This window comes from Eptatretus burgeri, chromosome 6, assembly GCF_056783735.1.
Source record: "Eptatretus burgeri isolate ZD-2024b chromosome 6, Ebu_testis_v1, whole genome shotgun sequence".
Classification (NCBI taxonomy): Eukaryota; Metazoa; Chordata; class Myxini; order Myxiniformes; family Myxinidae; genus Eptatretus; species Eptatretus burgeri.
The window spans coordinates 96,217,963-96,239,298 of record NC_140966.1 but is presented as its reverse complement, the minus strand read 5'-3'; the positions used below and the strand labels follow the sequence as shown (position 1 = coordinate 96,239,298).

Genomic DNA, 21,336 nt, shown 5'->3' with positions numbered 1-21,336 from the left:
AAGCTACCTGAACATATATGAGGAAGGTTTGCCAAGTTGTAGCTCAAAATTCCAAGTAGTGTCCGAGATATAGCCCTACAAACACCCGAGGGGTGTTTCAATTCTGGCAGTCGCGAGTTGCAGATTTGTGTCTGAAGCATTTTTGGAGGGCTCTAAATTGCAGTTTTAAGGAGTTCTGAAAATTCACACAAATGGTGCCTATTAGTGAGGCTTTCAGAATCTGACATCAAAAATGTTCCACTTAAAATACTTTTTAAGATGAGTACTCTCAAAAGTCGTGATTTGTAACATGCAGTCAAAAAAATTTGAGTTTTCAAATTGCTACCAGTCAGTTTATTCATCATGAACAATTTTTTCACCGATTTACATAATTTAGTGACTGGATCATTTACACAAGGAAACTGAAACCTTTTGGAGCAAAATCTTGGATGCTATAGGTGTCTGAACTTTGCTCCAGACTCAACGACACTGAAATTTACCCCGGTTTTACCCCAAGTGTTCACCATGTCGACAGTTACACAGCTCTTTTAAATTTTTTTCACTTAAAGACACATACATAGGCAAACTGTGGTAGAAAATTCAAGAGTTGTTCTCAATCCCTTCTATTTTTAAAAGGCCCACTATTTAAAAAAAACATGTTCGATGAAAGATGTAGAATAAAAGCAATAGGTGTGCTTTTGAAGTGGAAGCCATGCCAAACATTCATAAGTTGGCACCACAATGATCAAATTGTTGTGTTCTTTGGTCAGAACAAGTATGTGGTTACTTTAATTTGGCTCACATTTTTTATAAAGAATATTTTAGTTGAAGGTCGCTGCCAATCTCAACTACAAATTAAGACACATAATGTGATCATAATAATCACCATTATAAATATTCATTTGCACATCTAATTGTTTATATACTTCGTGTACATTGTACGAAAGGCTACATCCATTTGTAAATGTAGGTACAATATCTGATTCAACTTTTTTTTTCTTCATAATTTCATATCAAATTGTTTGGACAAATGTACTTGGATCCATTGTACAAAGTGAATAGTGATTAGTTTTATAATTGCCAGGATATAATAAAATGTAACAATGAGCATTGGCAGTTACTACAGGGCTGTGTATTAGGTTAAAGCCTAAATAAGATAGAGTTGTGCTTCATGCCTAACTTTGGAAATGATTTTGGTACACTTCTTTAAGCTTTACTAAACCGATTTATATATTGTTAGATTCCACTTAAGTCATACTTCCTTACAATATCTTTATTTTTTCTATATGTTTGTTAGTAAAAAATTTATTTTAAAAAAGTAGCTTTTGGGACTGCAGAATCATTAGAAATTGATGCATTTTAAAAAAAAAGATTTTCGTTTTAAAATAGAAGGTATTGAGAACAACTCTTGAATTTTCTACCACAGTTTGCCTGTGTATGTGTCTTTAAGTGACAAAAATTTTAAAGAGCTGTGTAACTGTCAACATGGTGAACACTTGGGGTAAAACCGGGGTAAATTTTAGTGTCGAGTCTGGAGCAAAGTTCATACACCGATAGCACCCAAGATTTTGCTACAAAAGGTTTCAGTTTTCTTATGTAAATGATCCAGTCACTAAATTATGTAAATCAGGCAAAAAAAATCTTCATGATGAATAAACTGACTGTTGGCAGCAATTTGAAAACTCAAATTTTTTTGACTGCATGTTACAAATCACTACATTTGAGAGTACTTATCTTAAAAAGTATTTTAAGTAGAACATTTTTGATGTCAGATTCTCAATAAGACACCATTTGTGTGAATTTTCAGAACTCTGTTTGCAAAACTCTGGAATTGAGAGCCCTCCAAAAATGCTTCAGATACAAATCTGCAACTCGCGACTGACAGAATTGAAACACCCATCGGGTATTTATAGGGCCATATCTCGGACACGACTTGGAATTTTGAGCTACAACTTGGCAAACCTTCCTCATATATGTTAAGGTAGCTTTGGTAATTTTTTCAGGAAAATCTGAGGGGGTCACCACAGAATTTCATTTTTTTTGGCTGATTTGACAGGGAATGACCCTTTGGCACATCAACTCCCCTCTCAGTCATCCAATGTCAACATCGACCAGAAGTTAAATGGGATGACCCACATCAACACCATGACTGCAAGAACTGGGCAAGGGTTGAGCTCCCCAAGACGGGCAATTCACCTGCTGAACCCTCCAGACCTTTCTACCTTGTATAAGCTCGTGGAAGCTGGGTGGAGGAATTTACTTCCTGTTTGCCAACATTGAAACACAGCAAAACTAATAACCTGAAAAGCATAGAGGACATTTAGCTGTTCACTCAATAGCCCCAACCTCCCACCCCTTCCAATAAATAAATAAATACAAGATCAACACCCATCCTTTGACTATGGTATGTGCTAAAGAATGCACTGTGGTAACTTACCCATTGTACTTCAACATATCAGAGGCACGACGTGTTCCATCAAGGAACCCAGGAGACAAGTCAAGACCCACGAGAAAGGAATTATGCTGGGAATCACACCACTGTCGAGTTCCATGAAAAAAAACCCAAAAAACAAAACATCGATCCCGACAAGAAAATTTGGAATCAATCGATATTTTATCCAACCTCATGCCGATTCCTTGGCACATCTCTCTTCAACATGGACATTTTTTGCTCAAAACAACAATTGGAAGCCAGTCTTCTTCTTCTAATTGCATATGGCAGCTTGGCTGCCAGGTAGCTATCATTTTGTTGGGGCACGACTGTCACCTATGCTGTGCCCCTACACCAGTTCACTGGTACTCATTTCACTGACCTCAGGAGGATGACAGGCTGAATCAACCCCACCTGGTGTTAATTCAGTGGAAAAAGGGGCTCAAACTCAAGACCCGCAGATCCTAAGCCAGCCACCCTAACCTCGAAGCCAACACTTGGCTTTGGAAGCCAGTTGATCAAAACGAGTGAGGTATTTTAATGTTCAGGCTGCCATTATAATATTCAGATCACAGGTGAGTTCATCAGATGTTAGGAGGAATACCAAGCATGACCCAACCCTCTCAATCAGTTCTGCCAGAAGAGGCAGCTAAATTAATAACAAAGAAAAAGGAAATTTAAAAGAAAACAAAATTTAAGAAAATAAAAACGAATAAAAAGTATATTGCACAATATTTCAACAGGAAGGCGAGATGCCACAAATTCAACAACGATGACGTCAGAAACTGTGGGACATCCTGGAGGAAGGTTGGGAGGTGCAGGCACATCTGCAGTCAATCTGTTGAGCCACTCAGTCCAAGGCAGCCACCCCCAAATCACATGACAGTCTTTGTGCTTTCATCTCCGCATGTTTAGCCAAGGGGTAGAAAGAAATGGCAGCTCGGCACGGAGTGGCGCTTCAACATGAAATCGGGGAAGGGTTGGGCTGAAAGCAGGGAACCGTCTGTTCTCAATCTTGGTGCCTGAGAGCTTTCTATTGTCACTCGCAAAGTGACAAAAAGGCCTCTCTCATTCACAAGACATCGGCGTGTGATAACAGCATCTGATGGAAGATTGTCCCTTCAAAAAGGCATCTTTTTGTGCAACGGTCTTGTCGGAAACAGCCTTGTATGAGAATGAGGCTCTCCTTTTTCTTCTCAACCAATCCCGAACCCATTCATTTATTTAATTTTTGCAATCCTGTTCACTTTACCATTCGCGAACTTCGATTACATTTCATGTTTGGAACAGCAAAAGCTATTGCCTGAATGTGCCTGATGTGACTGTCATGAAGCTGTTGGATTCAGTTCGCTCGTATCCTCAATTCAACGTCGTTCACCAAGCAAGTAATCAATCAATTGGTGCATTATTTTTTTAAAATATTATTTTCAAGAATGTCTCAATGAATCCTTGCTGCTACCTTCGGAAACCTTTTACTTGCGCAAACGCACTTCACCGAGACCATTCATGTGCACCGAACGACATTTCATCGTCATGGCATGCGAGTGCACTCGTGCAAACACACACACAGGAGGAGCATCGTGGTGAGCGATATGGGAAGTGGGCACACGCACATAAACCTGAAAGCCTTATATTTACTGCATGCGAAGAGTACAAATGCACAAACAAGAGAGAATTTTCTCCCGCATCCCCGTGGCGCCTGCATGGCTGAGGATTTAATGGGCCTGCCTCCAAGTTCCATGATTAACAATTACACTCCATGTCTACATTCCTATTTCAGCATGATGTAATGGCTGTGGAATTTCAGTGCAAGCTTCGTTTGGAAGGGGGGGGGGGAGGAGTGGGGAAGTTCTTGGAAGGAAGCACTATCCAAACTCCTCCAGGGGTTAGGGGAACAAAAAAACAAAACAAAAAAAAACATCTCAGGCAGGCACCATGGTAGATAATGTAAAAGTCACCTAATTGGTCATTCTGTCACCTTGATAATCTTGTTTATTTATTTATTTTTTATTCAAGTTTCAAGGCTTACGGATAAAGCATTAAAACAGAGGGTGAAGGGTCGATAGACGGAAAATGTTGGGCAAAGGGGGAAACAGATGGACGAGAATGCCTGGATGCACCATGGCACAAGGGGAAGGAGTGGCAGGTGGAAGGGGAAGCAGGGGCTCAGTGGGTATGGAAAAGCCCAGAGGCATGAATGGGAGAGACTTTGTGGCAGCGAGCAGTTCGTCGAAGGCCTGGAATGAAGAAGACGAGATGACAGACTCGGGAGGACAGTTCCAAAGGCAAATTAAGAGGGGAAGGGATGAAATAATTGAGGAGAGAATGAGGCTGATATTCTTTCGTGGTGAACACATTCAAACTTTGGGTGGGAAAAGGGGGGATTGGAGTTTGGATGGAGATAGAAGGCAGGAGTCGCAAGAACAGGATAGAGCAGAGGGGTAGGGGGGGGGTGAGAGACATGCTAGGTCACCAATCTATCAGCTCTCAATACATGAGAAGTAGGCTCTGAAACTCAACCTATGGTGGTTGGATGCCGATGGCATGGAGGGCCTGGGGAAATCACAGGGCAGGATTGGAAGCAGTAACACCAGCCCTGAGGAGGGAGCCAAATTCCACAATGTAGTATTTATGAACAAGTGAATAATTTCCACATTCATTCAGCTTGTAAAAGGAATGAATAATTAGTTAAGTTGTACATGTTGCTGCATTTAACTTGTGTTGGCTTAGCGGTTAGGGTGGTGGCTTGGGATCCTAGGGTCCTGAGTTCAAGCCCCGTTTTCCGCTGAATTAACACCAGGGAGTTGACTCAGCCCGTCATCCTTCCGAGGTCGGCGAAATGAGTACCAGTGCAGCAGCCAAAAGGCAAAACACGAAGGGAAGGGGTATTGACGGATTGATTAAATCTGGTAGTGGTGTGGTGCGGCATGATGTGCCAAATGGTGGCCTCCTGTGTACAATTCCATGACGCAAAATAACTCGGAGTAGCACATTCATCTTAGAGTTTCTGTACATAACAGGATCAGACCACAAACTGAAGCACTGCAATGGGGGAAGGGAAGTGGGGTCAAACCACAGCAGATGTAGACTTATTGAATACAAGGTTAAGCCGGTCTTCTCATGAGTAAAGTAATTTGTGAAAGTAAGCCAACGTGTGCCCTCAGTCGATTTGGATTGATTTGAGGGTTGAGGAGCCTATCCAGGTCCCTCCTGATGACTCCATTTTTGTTATTTACTTATTCGGGTTCTTTCTCATAACTCCAATGCAGTGTGAGTGTTTTTTCCGTTTGTACCATATCCTGATGCTGTGTGGACTGTGCTTCCCACTGACAGACCTCTGGTAGCTTGTACATGTTGCTGCATTTGAGCCTGGGGAGTAACTGCTGAAATATATCTGTCCGGGTTCTTCCCGACACCTTTGTTCATTTCTACTTTTCCACATTTCTCTTTATTCATTATAATTTTTGCTTTTTCTTTTCTTTTATCTCCTTTACTCTTTCTTTGTCTATCTGTCGGGGGATAAGTTAATTCTTGCAGAATAGTTTCTGTTGGGCTCACTTGGCACTTGGCAGCTCCTGGATGGGTTTGAGGGTTGTGGAGTAGCGGCTGAAACCCGGATCCTATCCAGGGTACCCCTGATGACTCCATCTTTACTCTTTATTTATTCTGGTTCCTTTTGATGACTCCAATGCAGTGTTTGATCTTGCATTTGAATGAATCCAAATTATTTCCCCAACTTCCACAATGGAAACTAGAAGGGCACTCAGTGGAACGCACACCTCTGCCACGTAATGGCTGATCCACGAGAACATATATCGGGCCCAATACATTTTTGAAATATCATGCTTTACAGTCCTATATCGTTGTTGGCCCTCTCTCAATGGTGAAGAATCACTTTTTATACACCCGATATAGATATGTATATATATATATATATATATATATATATATATATATATATATATATATATATATATATATATATATATATATATATATATCGGGGCGTATTATGTGATACCGGTCGTCCATCCGTCCGTCTGTCCGTTCCTGTCCGCACTCTAACTCCCAAAGTTTTCAACTTTCACGTTTCATATTTGGTACATAAGTACAGACTGTGGAGATGGTGTGTGGAGATACGTTCGTCATCTAAAGTGGTTGTCATGGCAACCAGGATGCTCTTTTCCATGTAGTAGCACAATTCTGTATATACCTTCTTGTTCGGGGGTATATTGTGCTCACTTGAGCTCTTGTTAAAATTCTAGTAGTCGGATCCGGATCTTCACCAAAATCTAATCAGTTCGGCCTTGTCACACACCCAACCTGTCCACAACTTTGTGAGATATCCTGCACACAGACATTCAGAAATAAAGGGGTGAAAACATAACCTCCTTCACCTTCGGTGGCGGAGGTAACTAGAACAACACTCGGCAGAGCCCATACCTCCGCCAGGCTGCACAGTTTACGTTTTGTATCCCACTGATGGGCGAGATCTGGATCCAGACCTGATCCAAAATCGAATCGGGTTGTTTTCGTCGCCTAACTAACTCATCCACATAGTTTTATCATAACTCATTGACAACTTTTTGAAATGTTGTGCTATATATATCATCTTTGGCATCATCTCTCAACGGTTAAGAATCATTAAAAATATATATATATATATTTGTTTTTTTGGAGTATCCAGATCTTCACCAAAATATAATCAGTGTGTCATTAAAAACTCCCAGTGTGTCACACCAGCTATCGTCTCTTCCTGTGTGACGTGCCTGCACCACCCCATCCCACCGGTGGAGTTGCACTTCCCATCAAGAACTCGATTTCTCACCGTCCGTGAACTGCTCTTACACCTCCAAACCAGCAAGAGTACATTTGGTTGTGACATCCCTTCCGATCCCACCTGGGGTTTTGCAATCGCCGGAAGAGAAAGAATGTGTGTGGTGTGTATGTGTTCAGGCCACAACTTTTCTACTGTTTGAGCTTTGGTCATCAAACTTTCAATAAACCTTTATTTTGAGAAGATGGAGAACACTAATTGATCATTGGGTTAACACGTCAAAGAGAAAAGTAAGAGCAAACAGAAATAGCCCTTATTAACCCGTCCAGCACATGTCAGCGTGAAACTGCCGGGTTTTATCTTCGCTTCTGTGTTTATTGATTTATCATTCAGCTGAAGTCTGTCCAGGCCACAACTTTCTTGACCATTTGTCATCAAATTTTCAACAACCATTTGTATGAGAATATGGAGGAGACTACAGTTATAGCCAATACATTTTTACATATTTTATAATGCTTTCTAGTTTGTGTGTTGCAACGTCCCAACAGTGCCGACGAGGTTTACATTTGCCAACATGAACCAACTTTTAACCACTCAACCCACATCTCACTTTCTCACATGTGATGACTTCAATTGTTACCATGCCAATTCGCTGGGTGTTGGTACCTCTCTCACCAGCCACAGCTCTTCAGCAAAGGACTTCTGTGACTCCATGGGACCGACTCAATCTATTAACATTCCAACATATATTTCTCCCGATGGGAGGTCCTCCCTTCTGGAATTGGTGAAGACCTACATTCCTACCGTCTCCTATTACCCCTTTGATCCAATTGGTTCATCTCATCATGTGCTTGTTCGAGCAAACACCTCTCTGGCCATTCTCAGAGAGCCACCTCAGTGCCGGCAAGTCTGGCAGTTCACTCGAGCAGATTGGCAGGGACTGAAAGCTGCCATCCCACTACAGGATTGGTCTCCTATATCTGTTGCCCATGACATCAACTCCACCTGGGAATTCTTCCATAGAAATATTCTCTCTCTCTTCTGCACAGATTCTTTCAACCTCATCTTGAGTTGAGGATTTTGACAACCTTCGACTCTTATTCTGCAAATGACCCGGAAGGAAATTAACTCTACTAAAAACCTGTCTGCTGCTCTTGCACATCCTCTTTCTGCTGTATTCACCCGACCATCTGCCCTTGATCATCTTCCTTCTGCTTGGAAGTCAGCCAACATCACTGCTTTACGTACAATTGGGATAAAAACCGATCCCCTTAACTGCAGACTTAAAGGCTTACTTCCAATCATCAGCAAGGTCAGGGAATCCATCATCGCAGTGAACATAAAATCCTTCCTATTCTCCAATCGTCGCATCACAGACCATCAGGTCAGATTCAGAGCCGGTCACATGGAGCTGCTCCTACTCTCCCAGCAATGGATGGAGGCCCTCAATGTCAGACACGAGATCAGGGCTGTCTGTGATGTTCCTCTCAAGCTTTTGATGCAGTCTGGCATCACACCATGCTCTCCAAACTCTCTACCGATGGCATCAAAGGCCAGTTACACTCTTGGGTTACTGACATCCTCCACTCTCATAGTCATCTGGTGGTTCTCAATGGGATCCTCTCATCTCCTCTCCCTGTCAAGGCCCAAGGCAGTGCTTTGGGCCTCGTCCTATTTATAATCTATATCAAAAGGTCTGACAAACTCTGAAAAATCCTCTTTATCTGTTTGCCGACGATTCCACCCATTGCTATGGAATCATTCATCCTTCAGATGGGTGGGCTACAGCCCTCTTCCCTTAAAGAATGCCTTGAAGATCATTGGAATCTCCCGTGATGAAGGCGAGTCTATAGGCCCATCACAGACAGGTTGGTGGTCTCTCTATCTTCTACCGCCTCCTTTCTGGTTTGCACCCTCTGCTCTTTCTGAAAGGCACACAGTGTTCACCAGCAACTCCATTCTCATGAAACTCCCAAAATCCAGACTCACTGCTCACCTCCACTCGTTCATCCCTCCCCCCCCCACCTGTGGAACCAGCTTTCTCAGTTTCTTCAATATTATTCTTCCCTCCAGAGTTTCAAAACAGCTGTTTACCACCCTCTCGGGTCATCACCCATTCACAGCAATGATCATTTTGAATCCCATTAACTCTCCTGAAGCCCGCCTCTTTTTGTGTTTCCAGTTGTTCCATCCACTTTTGTGATTGAGAGCTTGTTGGTATCCATCTTATTCACTCACTTGATTTCCAAGATTCCTGAGAATACGCCAAAGATGGGAACTTGTGACGGCACAGGGGTGTTCCCTAAACTATCGCACACTGTGCAGCAGAAGCAGAGATCTCTTGCTCTCTCTTTCTCGGACTTTGCGGCTGGATTGGGCTCACCCTCCTGCTGCATCGTCGCAGGTGTGCCTGCTCCCTGCTTCATGCCGTCTCTCCGGCAGTCCTCGTCTGCATCATGTGTTTGGTACCAAGGGCTTTAGTTTGCTCGTCTGTACAGTTTGCGTTTTGGGGCACATACCAAAAGTTCAGTTTATTGATTGATAACCCTTGAAAGCATAAATTGGGTAATTGCTCGATTACGATCGACACGGATTTAGACTGCATTCGGAGTAAGAAGCAATGCGATACGCTCGATGTGGCCTCAATCAAATTTAGGCTTCACCCAGCGATCCACAGGACTACTATTCCAGGAGTGCACAGTTCCCACCTCTATTCACTTGCAGTTCAGGTTGGAGGACGTACACAAGACAGTATTGCAGCGTCGATGGCTCAACTAGCCTCAAGCTCGTCGTGGTGGGAGATCAAAGTCCCATGATGTCCGGAGCGGCTCAAATGAGGCTTTCCAAATTAATGGTGGCAGCACGCACGTGGGTCGTGAGGAGGGACACGGGGAAACTTAAGTTTTGGAACCAAACAGGTACATTTCCCGAACTGCAATCAAAATAAAAAGAACCAGGGAGGATTTAATCGTGACGGAGAAGACGGCGGCGGGTTGTGATGGGGAAGAAAAGGAAAATACCGAATTGATAACAAATAAATAAATAAATAAATAATGACGTACAAATGGGTACAATAAATCATAAATAACTCGGCACCACACTCCGGACTCAGTCATAAACGGGGAGGGGACAAAAACCAGGGGGACTCAGGTTTTTGGAGCAGCAGGGCAAGCAGATGCTGAGAAGGGATCAGGAGGCGAGCAAACGATGAGGCGTCCAGACAATTGCAGGATGACGAGATCGGCAGGAGGGTCACACACAGGACCCCGGTGACGAACAGAGCCAGAGGCAGGCAGGCCGGATGACCACCTCAAAGAAAGCTCTTCTTATTCTCGCACACGCCAACAACTCCCAGCCGCGTTCCCAGACTTCTCCACCTTCTCCTCAGACCAACTTCCCCTCAGCCCCTCTCGATTCCTGTCTCTCCAACTGCCTCAAACATTTTCTCTCTCCCTCAGCTGCCGATTTTAGCCCTTCCCTCTCCTCTTGGCCACAGTCCGCCCCTTTTTGAGAGGCGATCCACCGCTCCGCCCCCGGATCTTTCGTGCTAAGCCTCCCGGCAGAGGTTTAAATCGGGGTTTTACACACAATTTCCTTAACCATAATCTCTAGATAATTACCACCACCACCACCACCACCACCACCACCCCCTGTTTGGTGTACATGCAAACAAGACAATACTTAAGCTGACGTTTCCCTACATACACATCAAGATGGCTATCTACTCACACATGGACCATGCTACACTATACATTCCTGTATGTTCTATGGTAATATCTAACTTCCCCCCGACAACAAATGTAACTATATTCCTTCGCTTGATAAGGCTTCGACAGCTTTATCAAGATTTTCGAGCATAATGTCTCTTGCTGGGAGAGTGAAATTTTAGATTAAAATCAGCTAAACAACAAGCTCATCAAAGACACTATAGCAAAACAAGGAACGTGATGCAACTGGTTTTTCTTTTTCTTTGTGGTGAACCGAACACAGTAAATAAGGGTTATATGGTTGTGGCGAAAAGCAATTTCATCAAAACCGAAAACATTCCATTTCTGCCACAAGTTAACTACCCAGAGAGTCATTAACAATTAATTACTTGGATATTGATTTTTTTTGTTTTTGTTTGCAAGTTGAATGAACTTAAAGTTTAGCTTCTCACTGCATACGTGGATAAAATAGAGCAAGACAGATAAGCCGAGCCGGACAGAAAGACGACTCCAAGTGCGGTGGGAATTTGTGGTGAAGAAGGCTCAAAACTATTGAGTCTCAAGTGAGTGAATCAATCATTTTCTGTTAAATAGAAATCGAGGAAGTCTCATTGAAATGAAGGATGGAAATGAAAAGCTAAGTCGTCACTTAAAAGCTCGGCCTGTTTGAGATAGGTTAGGTTAAGTTGGCTTGGCTTGACCAATTTTTGCATTCTCATGTGAACAACAGGCTCAGGATCTGAGGAACGCAGGTTCAAATCCCATGTGCTGTGTGCATAGCATCCATCCCGAGTCTGGGAGGTCAACAGTTTGAACCCCGGTCGAGTAATTCCAAAGACTTTAGAATGGTACATTTAGCTTCGTTGCTTCACGCTCAGTATTTAAAAATTTTTAGAGCACGGACAAAGCCATAGGTTGGCGAACATGGCACACACTTTGATGGGCCTAATGCCATCCTCCTGTGTTGAAGTTCATTGTAAGAAAATACATAATTGTTACGTCCGCCACCAAAGGTGGACGGAGATCACGTTTTCACCCTTGTCCGTCTGTCTGCGAGCGTGATACCTCAAAACGTTGTGGACAAATTCGGACAAAAATTGGACAGCATGTTGGGTGTGTGACAGGGACGAATTGATTGGACTTCAGTGAAGATCCGGATACGATAATTTTTTAAAAGGGATTCTTCACCACTGAGAGATAGTGCCAGAAATGACATACCGCACAGCATGATATCTCAAAAAGTTGCGGACAAGCAATGACAAAACTTGGTGGACGAGTCAGGTCGGTGACAAGAACAAGCCAATTCGATTTTGGTTTAGGTCTGGATGCAGATCCGGACTATCAGTGGGATATAAAGCCTGGTGTTGGCTTAATGTTTAAGGTGGCTCGCTTCAGATCTTAGGGTCTTGAGTTTGAGTCCCTGTCACTCCGCTGAAACAACACCAGGGTGGATCGATTCAGCCTGTCATCCTTCCCAGGTCGGCAAAACGAGTACCAGCTTACTGGTAACAGGGGCACTGCATCAGTGGCACAATCTGCAGCCACAGGCTGCATACAAAATAACAAAAAGTGGAATACAAAATTTGAACTGTTCAGCCTGGCAGAGATTATGCACTCCACCGAGTGCGGTCCTAGTTTGCATGGCTTGCTTGTGGATTTACGGACAAGCTACGTACACCATGAGCCTTACATCAGTTTTGAAAAGAAAGGCAAAAGCGTAATGTAGGTCTACGCAGGGTGACATGGATACTTGTGGGAAAACATATGCAAGTTTTGGGAAGCCAGATGGTCGTTCGAGTCACAGGCTTTCCAGCTCTATGACGAGCGACAACAAAGAACGCCATTCTACAATGCCCGAGTGGAGTGGCGAACTGCCTGTGGAACTACTCAAGGTGGTGTGCGCCAATTTAACCGTTACGAGACACTACATCATGCAAAGTGAGTAGACCACTTGCATCGTGAGTCAGCTTTCAAGAACTACAATACGATCTCAGCACAGAAAGCATTTGGAGAGTTCTCATGCTCAACTGGGTCAGCAACAAAAGGAACCCTGGTATGATTCCCTGAAAAAAAACCCCGTTAATTTAGCTTTCAGCGACGCCAACTATTTGAGGATAAACTAACAAAAGGATCAATTGGTGTTTCCCCAACTAATTAGACCGATACTGACCGGGCACGAAATTGCTTATGGTTGGAGTTGGGTAGAAATGTATATAAAATTTTTTTTTTTTTTTTTAAATATCTTTGTCAATTATCATTATGGACACGCAATGTATGACATTGTGATCAATTTTGTTTCCAAATAGAAACCTCAAAAAATAAAAATAAAACAAATTGTATAAATGGCTTAAACGAGCACGTAATGAGCCAGGATAAGTATCGTTCGGCAAATTTCCCTGCTTGGTGAGCGGTCTGTACCAATCGGAAGTTTGTGGAGGTGCACCAACTTTGACTTCAGATTGTTTGTTTGTTTTTGTCAAATAGCAGTGACAATAAAAGTTGCATTTATAAATTTGTTTAATCACAGGAATGGCTTCAACGAGCACACAGTGAGCTGCCATGATAAGAATCAGTAAATATCATTAGGTGGACCCTCCTCAAGCAGATGTTCCACATATAATGCCACATGTTTCTGCGACGGTGCCCAAAACAAGGGTCACGATAAAATATCCAAGGTTTGAACTTCACCATTTGCAGATCACGATGCAATAACACTAAACAAACAAGAATGGCACTCGGTCGAGCGCATTCCTCCGCCAGCCCAATTGGTTGATGTTTTGTATCCCACCGATAGGCCGGATCTGCATCCGGACCTGAACCAAAATTTAATCGGCTTGTTCTCGTCACCTACTCGACTCGTCCACCAAGTTTCGTCCGAATCCGTTCACAACCTTTTGAGATATCCTCGAAACAAAATGCAGACTCGTACGTACGTATGTTCGACATATGCAAGCAATTGCTTACCCTGCTTTTTGCTTCTCAAAACGGGGGCTAACTTGAAGGGACTCGGTGTAGTGCATCCTCCGCTAGGCTGAACAGTTCACATGTTTGCATCCCGCTCATAGGCCGGATCTTAATCAAAATCTAAATCGGCTCGTCCTCGTCACGTCCCCAACTCATCCACCGAGTTTCGTCATAACCCGTCCACCAGTTTTTGAAATATCGTGCTATATAATCAGTTTTGGCCCCATCTCTCAACGGTGAAGAATCACTCAAAGAAAATTAAATAATTCTCGTATCTGGATACAGATCCGGATCTTCACCAAAATCGAATCAATTCGTCCTTTGCACACACCCAACCTGTCCACCAAGTTTCGTCCAAAACCGTGCACAACTTTTGGAGATATCCTGCACACAAACAGAGACAGACAGGGGTAAAAACACAACCTCCGTCCACCTTCGGTACCTCCATCCACATTCGGTGGGCGGAGGTAATCATCACTCTTGCTTGGAAGAAGACGACGACGGTTCGGCGCAATCTGTAAATCGCAATGAGCCGGCAAATTCAAAGCACAAATCGAGGCGATTGTAGATTCAAAAAACCCCCCTGCAATCTCGAGAGAGAACGTGCTCTGCAAAACAAAGACATTAATTGGGTTGACTGCGTCCAAGTGGGGCACGATCATGTGAGAAATTAGGTGAGAACTCATAACATAATAACGTCCTCCTCATAACAAGGGTACAAGGACGAGAAAAGGCAAGGCCTGCTGGCAGAAGCCAAATGGTCCATTACATGGAGTCCTGCTGATGCATGCGGCATCCCCACGTACACCGCCCTGAGCAAAGACCATCAAGGTGCATCAAAGGCACGGATAAACAGGACTCGGGGGAAATGAGAACCGTGAACACGACAATACTTTAACAACATAATTAGTCATGTTATTTTCACCTTTCGTTCTGCTTGATGGAAAGGCGAGCACCTCACTGTCAACTACGTACAATGTAGGTCACAAACATCCGCTTGGTTTTCAAATCCCAGGTGTCACGCGGCGAGGTAGAGACCAGAATGGAATGATAAATAATACATTTCGACGACGAACGAACGAACGCAATCCCATGTAACTACTACAACTGCACTCGGTAGTGCACTCGATTCTCGGATCTGGATCGAGATCTTCACCAAAATCGAATTGGTTATTCCTTGTCACAACCAACCTGCACAACAAATTTTGTCAGAATCCATCCATAACCTTTTGAAATATCCAGCTCACAGACAAACAAACAGAAAGACAGTGGTGAAAACATAACCTCCGTCCACCTGCGGAGGCGGAGGTAATTAAATTTTCTCTCGGATAAAACTATTACCACTACTACTACAATTACAGTATCCCGACCATCATATAGTGGTAGCTGGTGAAAGTTTTTGCCCAAAGTCTTTCACGGATCAGCTGGCCAGGCCTGCCGTTTGACCATTGAAGACGATTTGGACAGGAATTTGCAATTTTCCCAGGATGCTGACGATAACTCACCTACTCTTCACCAAAGCATTCATCGTGGCGTCATCCTTAACGTCCACCAGCTGATGCCAGTAGATGGGCCACCCAACTTGATGACCATCTTAGAGACAACGCACTTTGCGAAGCAACGCCCTGCCTGTAAAAGCGCCAACGTGTGACCATTTACAGTCGGGTTGAAAAAAAACAAAAAAAAAACGAAACCTCAAAAGGTAAGCACTTTACGAGTATTTGTTAAAGTTCCGAGTTATCATAATTTCCAACCACAATGTTATCCATCCACCCATCCATTGGGGACCATACTCTGTGCAGAGCGTTGGTACTGCCGAAACAGTCTCCTTGGCTATTGGGCACAATCCTGGATGGGTCACTACTCCGACACAGTATACCAGCATGCTGGCACTCCTTTTGCCGACCTCGGAAGGATGACAGGCTGTGTTAACCCCACCTGGTATTAATTCAACTGCTGAGTGGGATTAAAACTCAGGACCCGAGGATCCAAAGCTCACCACTCTAACCATTAAGCCCACACCAGGCATCCCGAGAGAGGAAAAAAACAAACAAGCAATCACACACTTTGAGACCTGGTAGGTCTCCGTTCCATCTCCTGAAACCCACCTACATGTGGAAGGAAGTAGCAGCCAAAAACAGCAACTTGCACGCGCACACACAAGTTATGTTCATGGAAATCCTCGCAGATACAGATACCTTGGTTTAATGCGAAAAAGGGAGTTAGGTTCCCGGGTCAGACCGAATGTAGGTTAAGGAATTGTAAATGTTTAAGAGCATAAATGAATAAAATAAAATAACTCACAACACAGTGTCCTGGAAACAGAACAGTGTTTGATGATGATAACGAGAGAAAGATTCCTTGGGAGGATCAACTAACGAGGCAGCAGGTGAACGAGGAGGTCTGGGGGTTGTGGTGGTGTCTGAGGGTACAAAACCATTGCGATGGGCATCGTTCACACCAAAATGCCTGCTCACTGCGGAAAAACAAACAAACTCCCACCCGAAGCCAGAATTCATCTAACACGTTCATTTTCTCACTTTAACTCATCGCTTTCTACTGCCTCTTTCCATCCGACTCACCTCTTCCCCACTGATCTTGCTTTCAAAGGCCATGGTTTACGGTGATTATGAACGATAGCGAGTCGAGAGGGGCAGCGAGGTATTTGAGGTTCGGGAACCAAATACAGGACTGCGCGGTATCGACATCTGCTCACCTCCCCCTCATGCTCCCGGTGTTGGTGGTTGGATTGGTGGGAGGGCGACACGGGGGTAGGGTGATCAGGGAAATCACAAGCTCGCAAATATATGGGTCGCGAATTGTGGAATCGGTATACATTCACCAATTCGCAAAGTAAAACTCACGGATAAGGAGGGCATTGCCCGTTCATTAACCCCCCCTCCAAAAAGGCCCTTCCGACCCGACAAGGCAACATGAAATCAAGCGACACATGCCTGCGAACCCTAACCTGCATCCCATTCAGCACCCTCACCTACATCCTCCTCTTCAGAAGAGTTCACTGGATTCCAACTCATCATAATCATCACATCAAAAGTTACATCCTATCTTAAATAAAAATTGGAAGCACTACTACTCCTTCTTCTTGTTTTTTTATTTGTTAGCATTTTTAATGAAACTGTAATCATGCGCATTCGAACCGCCGGGAACCTATCCCCCATTTTCCCATTGAAACAATGCCCCTCCATTCACGGCATTTTTCAGGAACGTATCTCCCCCATGAATGTCGGGATCTTACTGGGAAGCAACAGATGTGGCCTCCCTCAAGGGTGACATGAGACCGGTGCAGATAAGCGCCGAAGATGACCAGCAGAGGCGCCAAGCACATGCGGCGCCTCCACGGTGATTTCTATTGAATTTGGCCACGCGGCGGTTTCAGTACGTGCAAACAGTTTTGAGGACAGTTCTACAGCTCCAAATCCACAACAAATACACTTTAAAAGTACAGGAACAGGTTTAATAAATCGTGAGGATGGAAACAGAATAAACCACGAATAAAGAGAGAAAAGAAAAGTCGGTTGGCACACGCGCCTAACTGGACAGTCACGGTCTCCCAGGTCTAAGCCTTAAACAAAACTTATCAGGGAGGGGGGGGATTCCTTCGGGGACACAAGGCAATGAAAGAATAGACAGGATGGATGAAGTAGAGGTTCTGTGGTCCTCCCTTTTTGTTGAGACGTCGAGGGGCACAGTGTGGGTATGCAGGACACTCCAGCCACTGACTCAATAGTCTTTCTCAATGGGGGGGGAGGTCTGTCTCTCTCTCGATGACTACCACAACTATGGTAGAACCCGCTGGTGGCCACCGTACCGCATCTTTGACACTCACCATTCACTCTCTTGAAGACCACACTATCTTCTCGGTGTCTATGTGTGGCTGGTTTATATAGTTATGACACATGCCCCCCACTGCGAGGCAACCTGCCTCCCCCCCCCTCTCCCCCCTCCCAGCCGCAAAGCAATGAAAATCGCTCAAGTGATGCCCCCATCTCATCGGAACGTGTGGTACTCGCACATGTGGACACGCCACGTTCATCTGGAACGTTGGGGGTTTGCAAAAGTGGAGCGGCCATTTTCACGTGAAAAATGTGGCGGAGGAGAGAAATGACAATGGGGGAACAACTAAGTGTGAATTACAGAAGGGAGGGGGGGGGGGGAAAGAGCAAAAGGAAACTTCTTCGCCACCTGATCCTGTCTGTTGTTAACTGGGGTTACAAAACACATGCGGTAATATTCATCGAGACAACTATTATACCAAGGTGGATACTTTGAAACCTGGCAGGTGTCCGTTCCAAATCCTGAAACCCACCCACGCGTGGAGATGACAGCCAACAGCAACGCGCACTCACACACCCGTCCAGACAATTCTAAGTAGGAGATAAACTCGACGGAAGGCAAAACCTCATCCCTTAAGAAAATAAGTCGGACGAAACAAAATACCTGACAGGTGTCAATGCATCGTTCCCTTTGATGTCACTAATTGCAACCAATCAGGAGTCCAACTTACTGAAGTACATGATCGTGATGGAGGAAAAGCCTAGTATCAAACCATTGGCCATGACAAACACCCAGTGATAGTAAAGGTCGAGTTGGGAACAGAGTGAGAAACTCTCAACCTATTTGAGAACAAGGAGACAAACATCCAGTGACCATTGAATACCTATCGCATTGAGGGATGTGACTGCCCCACCATAGCGACGAAGCATCAAGACATTTCTGTGCAACACAGAGACAAATAAACCTTGATGATTGGAAAAAAAATAAAAGCACAAATAAAAAGGGAATCGATAAACAATGGATTGGACAAGTTACAGAGCACAAGGACACACAGGCAAGCACACCACGGTCCCATGGTCCCAGGGAGCTGGACCACGGGCAAGCACATCACGATCCCATGGTCCCAGGGAGCTGGACCACGGGCAAGCACACCGCGATCCCAAGGTCCCAGGGAGCTGGACCATGGGCACGCACACCACGGTCCCATGGTCCCAGGGAGCTGGACCACGGGCAAGCACACCGCGATCCCAAGGTCCCAGGGAGCTGGACCACGGGCAAGCACACCACGGTCCCATGGTCCCAGGGAGCTGGACCACGGGCAAGCACATCACGATCCCATGGTCCCAGGGAGCTGGACCACGGGCAAGCACACCGCGATCCCAAGGTCCCAGGGAGCTGGACCATGGGCACGCACACCACGGTCCCATGGTCCCAGGGAGCTGGACCACGGGCAAGCACACCGCGATCCCATGGTCCCAGGGAGCTGGACCATGGGCACGCACACCACGGTCCCATGGTCCCAGGGAGCTGGACCACGGGCAAGCACACCGCGATCCCATGGTCCCAGGGAGCTGGACCACGGGCAAGCACACCGCGATCCCATGGTCCCAGGGAGCCGGACCACGGGCAAGCACACCGCGATCCCATGGTCCCAGGGAGCCGGACCACAGGCAAGCACACCGCGATCCCATGGTCCTAGGGAGCCGGACCACGAGCACGCACACCGCGATCCCATGGTCCCAGGGAGCCGGACCACGGGCAAGCACACGATGGTCCCATGGTCCCAGGGAGCCGGACCACGAGCACGCACACCGCGATCCCATGGTCCCAGGGAGCCGGACCACGGGCAAGCACACGATGGTCCCATGGTCCCAGGGAGCCGGACCACGGGCAAGCACACGATGGTCCCATGGTCCCAGGGAGCCGGACCACGAGCACGCACATCGCGCGGTCCGGTTAAAACAGCATTGGCAGCCGATAAGTGGAAACTCAGGAAGTCATGAAACGCCACATCCACCTGAAAACGTTAACACGCAGGAATATGATCAAAACCGTTGGGAAATAACAACCTGGTCGTGGTCGTGTGAAAGGGTGTGAAGAAAAAAAACCCACAACATGGGGTCACTCAACACTCACCGTCTGTCTCTGAATCCATGATGAGCTGCGAGATCATCCCGTCTCGGCAGCGGGTGAACGCGCCGGGAATACGAGGAAATGGCGAAGAAACCGCGGAAGGAGAGCAGTGAACACGAGTGCGGCGGGTGAAGGGGGACCGAGGGACAACGAGCGGCTCGGGAAATGGTCCGCAGCAGTCGGTGAGGGAAAGCGAACGAGTCAAAACGAGGTGAAGCCCACGTGACCGGCCAGAGAAGTGGGAGGGGCGAAGAAAGGAAATGGGAGGAGCCACTATATAAAGGGAGGAGCCACTATATAATGGGAGGAGCCACTATATAATAAGTGGTGCGGGAGGGGAGGGGAGGGACGAGGAGGTAAATTAGTGAAGGTGAATCATCGGATAGAATAACAGTTTTAACAGACAAGGACGATGGAATGAATTGTTTTTTTGTTTGTTTTTTTTGTTTTTTTTTTTTGAAGAAAAAGAGGGAAAAGGTTAAAGGGGTGGAGATAAATACAGTGAGGAGGGAAAGTGAGGGGATATTCGGGGTAGTCGCACACACAGATTGGTGGAGACTTGCCGGGTCCTCTCAGGAGACGAGAAAACCCGGGACTTTGGCTTCGAGAAAAGATTACATGGGAATATGAAAATAAAGACGTTTGAGGAATTAAAAAAATAAATAATTGATCGAGTAGTTTGTGGAGCGTTAAATGTTTCATCTCCTCCAGAGAGAGAGTTGGTTGGTCGGGACGGTTGACCACTTTTAAAGAAGTAAAGTAAATAAACACCGAGAGGAAGAAGAATTGGAAGGAGAGACTGAAATAAATAAATAAATACATTACTCCATGTTACTCCATGTCATGGGGCAACATTGGACATGCTGCTTCGACTCACCCGACAATGGAGGGAGGTCCTCAATGTCAGACGTGACCTCAGGGCCGTCTCTCCAGATAACGGAATCCTTTAATCTCCTCCGACAATGGATGGAGGTCCTCAATGTCAGCCGTGACCTCAGGGCCGTCTCTCTGGATAACGGAATCCTTTAATCTCCTCCGACAATGGATGGGATCCTCAATGTCAGACGTGACCTCAGGGCCGTCTCTTCGGATAACGGAATCCTTGAATCTCCTCCGACAATGGATGGAGGTCCTCAATGTCAGACGTGACCTCAGGGCTGTCTCTTCGGATAACGGAATCCTTGAATCTCCTCCAACAAGGGATGGAGGTCATCAATGTCAGACATGACCTCAGGGCCTTCTCTCTGGATCACGGAATCCTTTAATCTCCTCCGACAATGTATGGAGGTCCTCAATGTCAGACGTGACCTCAGTGCCGTCCCTCTGGATAACGGAATCTTTTAATCTCCTCTGACAATGGATGGAGGTCCTCAATGTCAGACGTGACCTCAGGGCTGTCTCTCTGGATAACGGAATCCTTTAATCTCCTCCGACAATGGATGGAGGTCCTCAATGTCAGACGTGACCTCAGGGCCTTCTCTCTGGATAACGGAATCCTTTAATCTCCTCCGACAATGGATGGAGGTCCTCAATGTCAGACGTGACCTCAG

General features: G+C 45.5%; 1 protein-coding gene across 4 annotated transcripts in view; it reads right to left on the bottom strand.

Annotated features, from left to right (window-relative positions):
* Positions 1-20,040, bottom strand: part of LOC147025398 (cytohesin-3-like) — an 85,798-nt gene extending 65,758 nt beyond the window's left edge. Inside the window, exons 1-3 of one of the 4 annotated variants that reach the window (XM_085886363.1) lie at positions 19,790-20,026; positions 16,441-16,566; positions 16,163-16,280 (exon numbers count right to left, since the gene is read on the bottom strand). Coding sequence is in view for 1 of the 4 variants with exons in the window: in XM_085886361.1 (XP_085742487.1) it covers positions 19,790-19,826 (37 nt within the window). In the remaining 3 variants the exon portion in view is untranslated. Of the gene's footprint in view, positions 1-15,363; positions 15,429-16,162; positions 16,281-16,440; positions 16,567-19,789 lie in introns of those variants that run through there. The other 3 variants (XM_085886361.1, XM_085886364.1, XM_085886365.1) reach the window with 3 other exon arrangements.
* Positions 20,041-21,336: the final 1,296 nt, after the last annotated feature.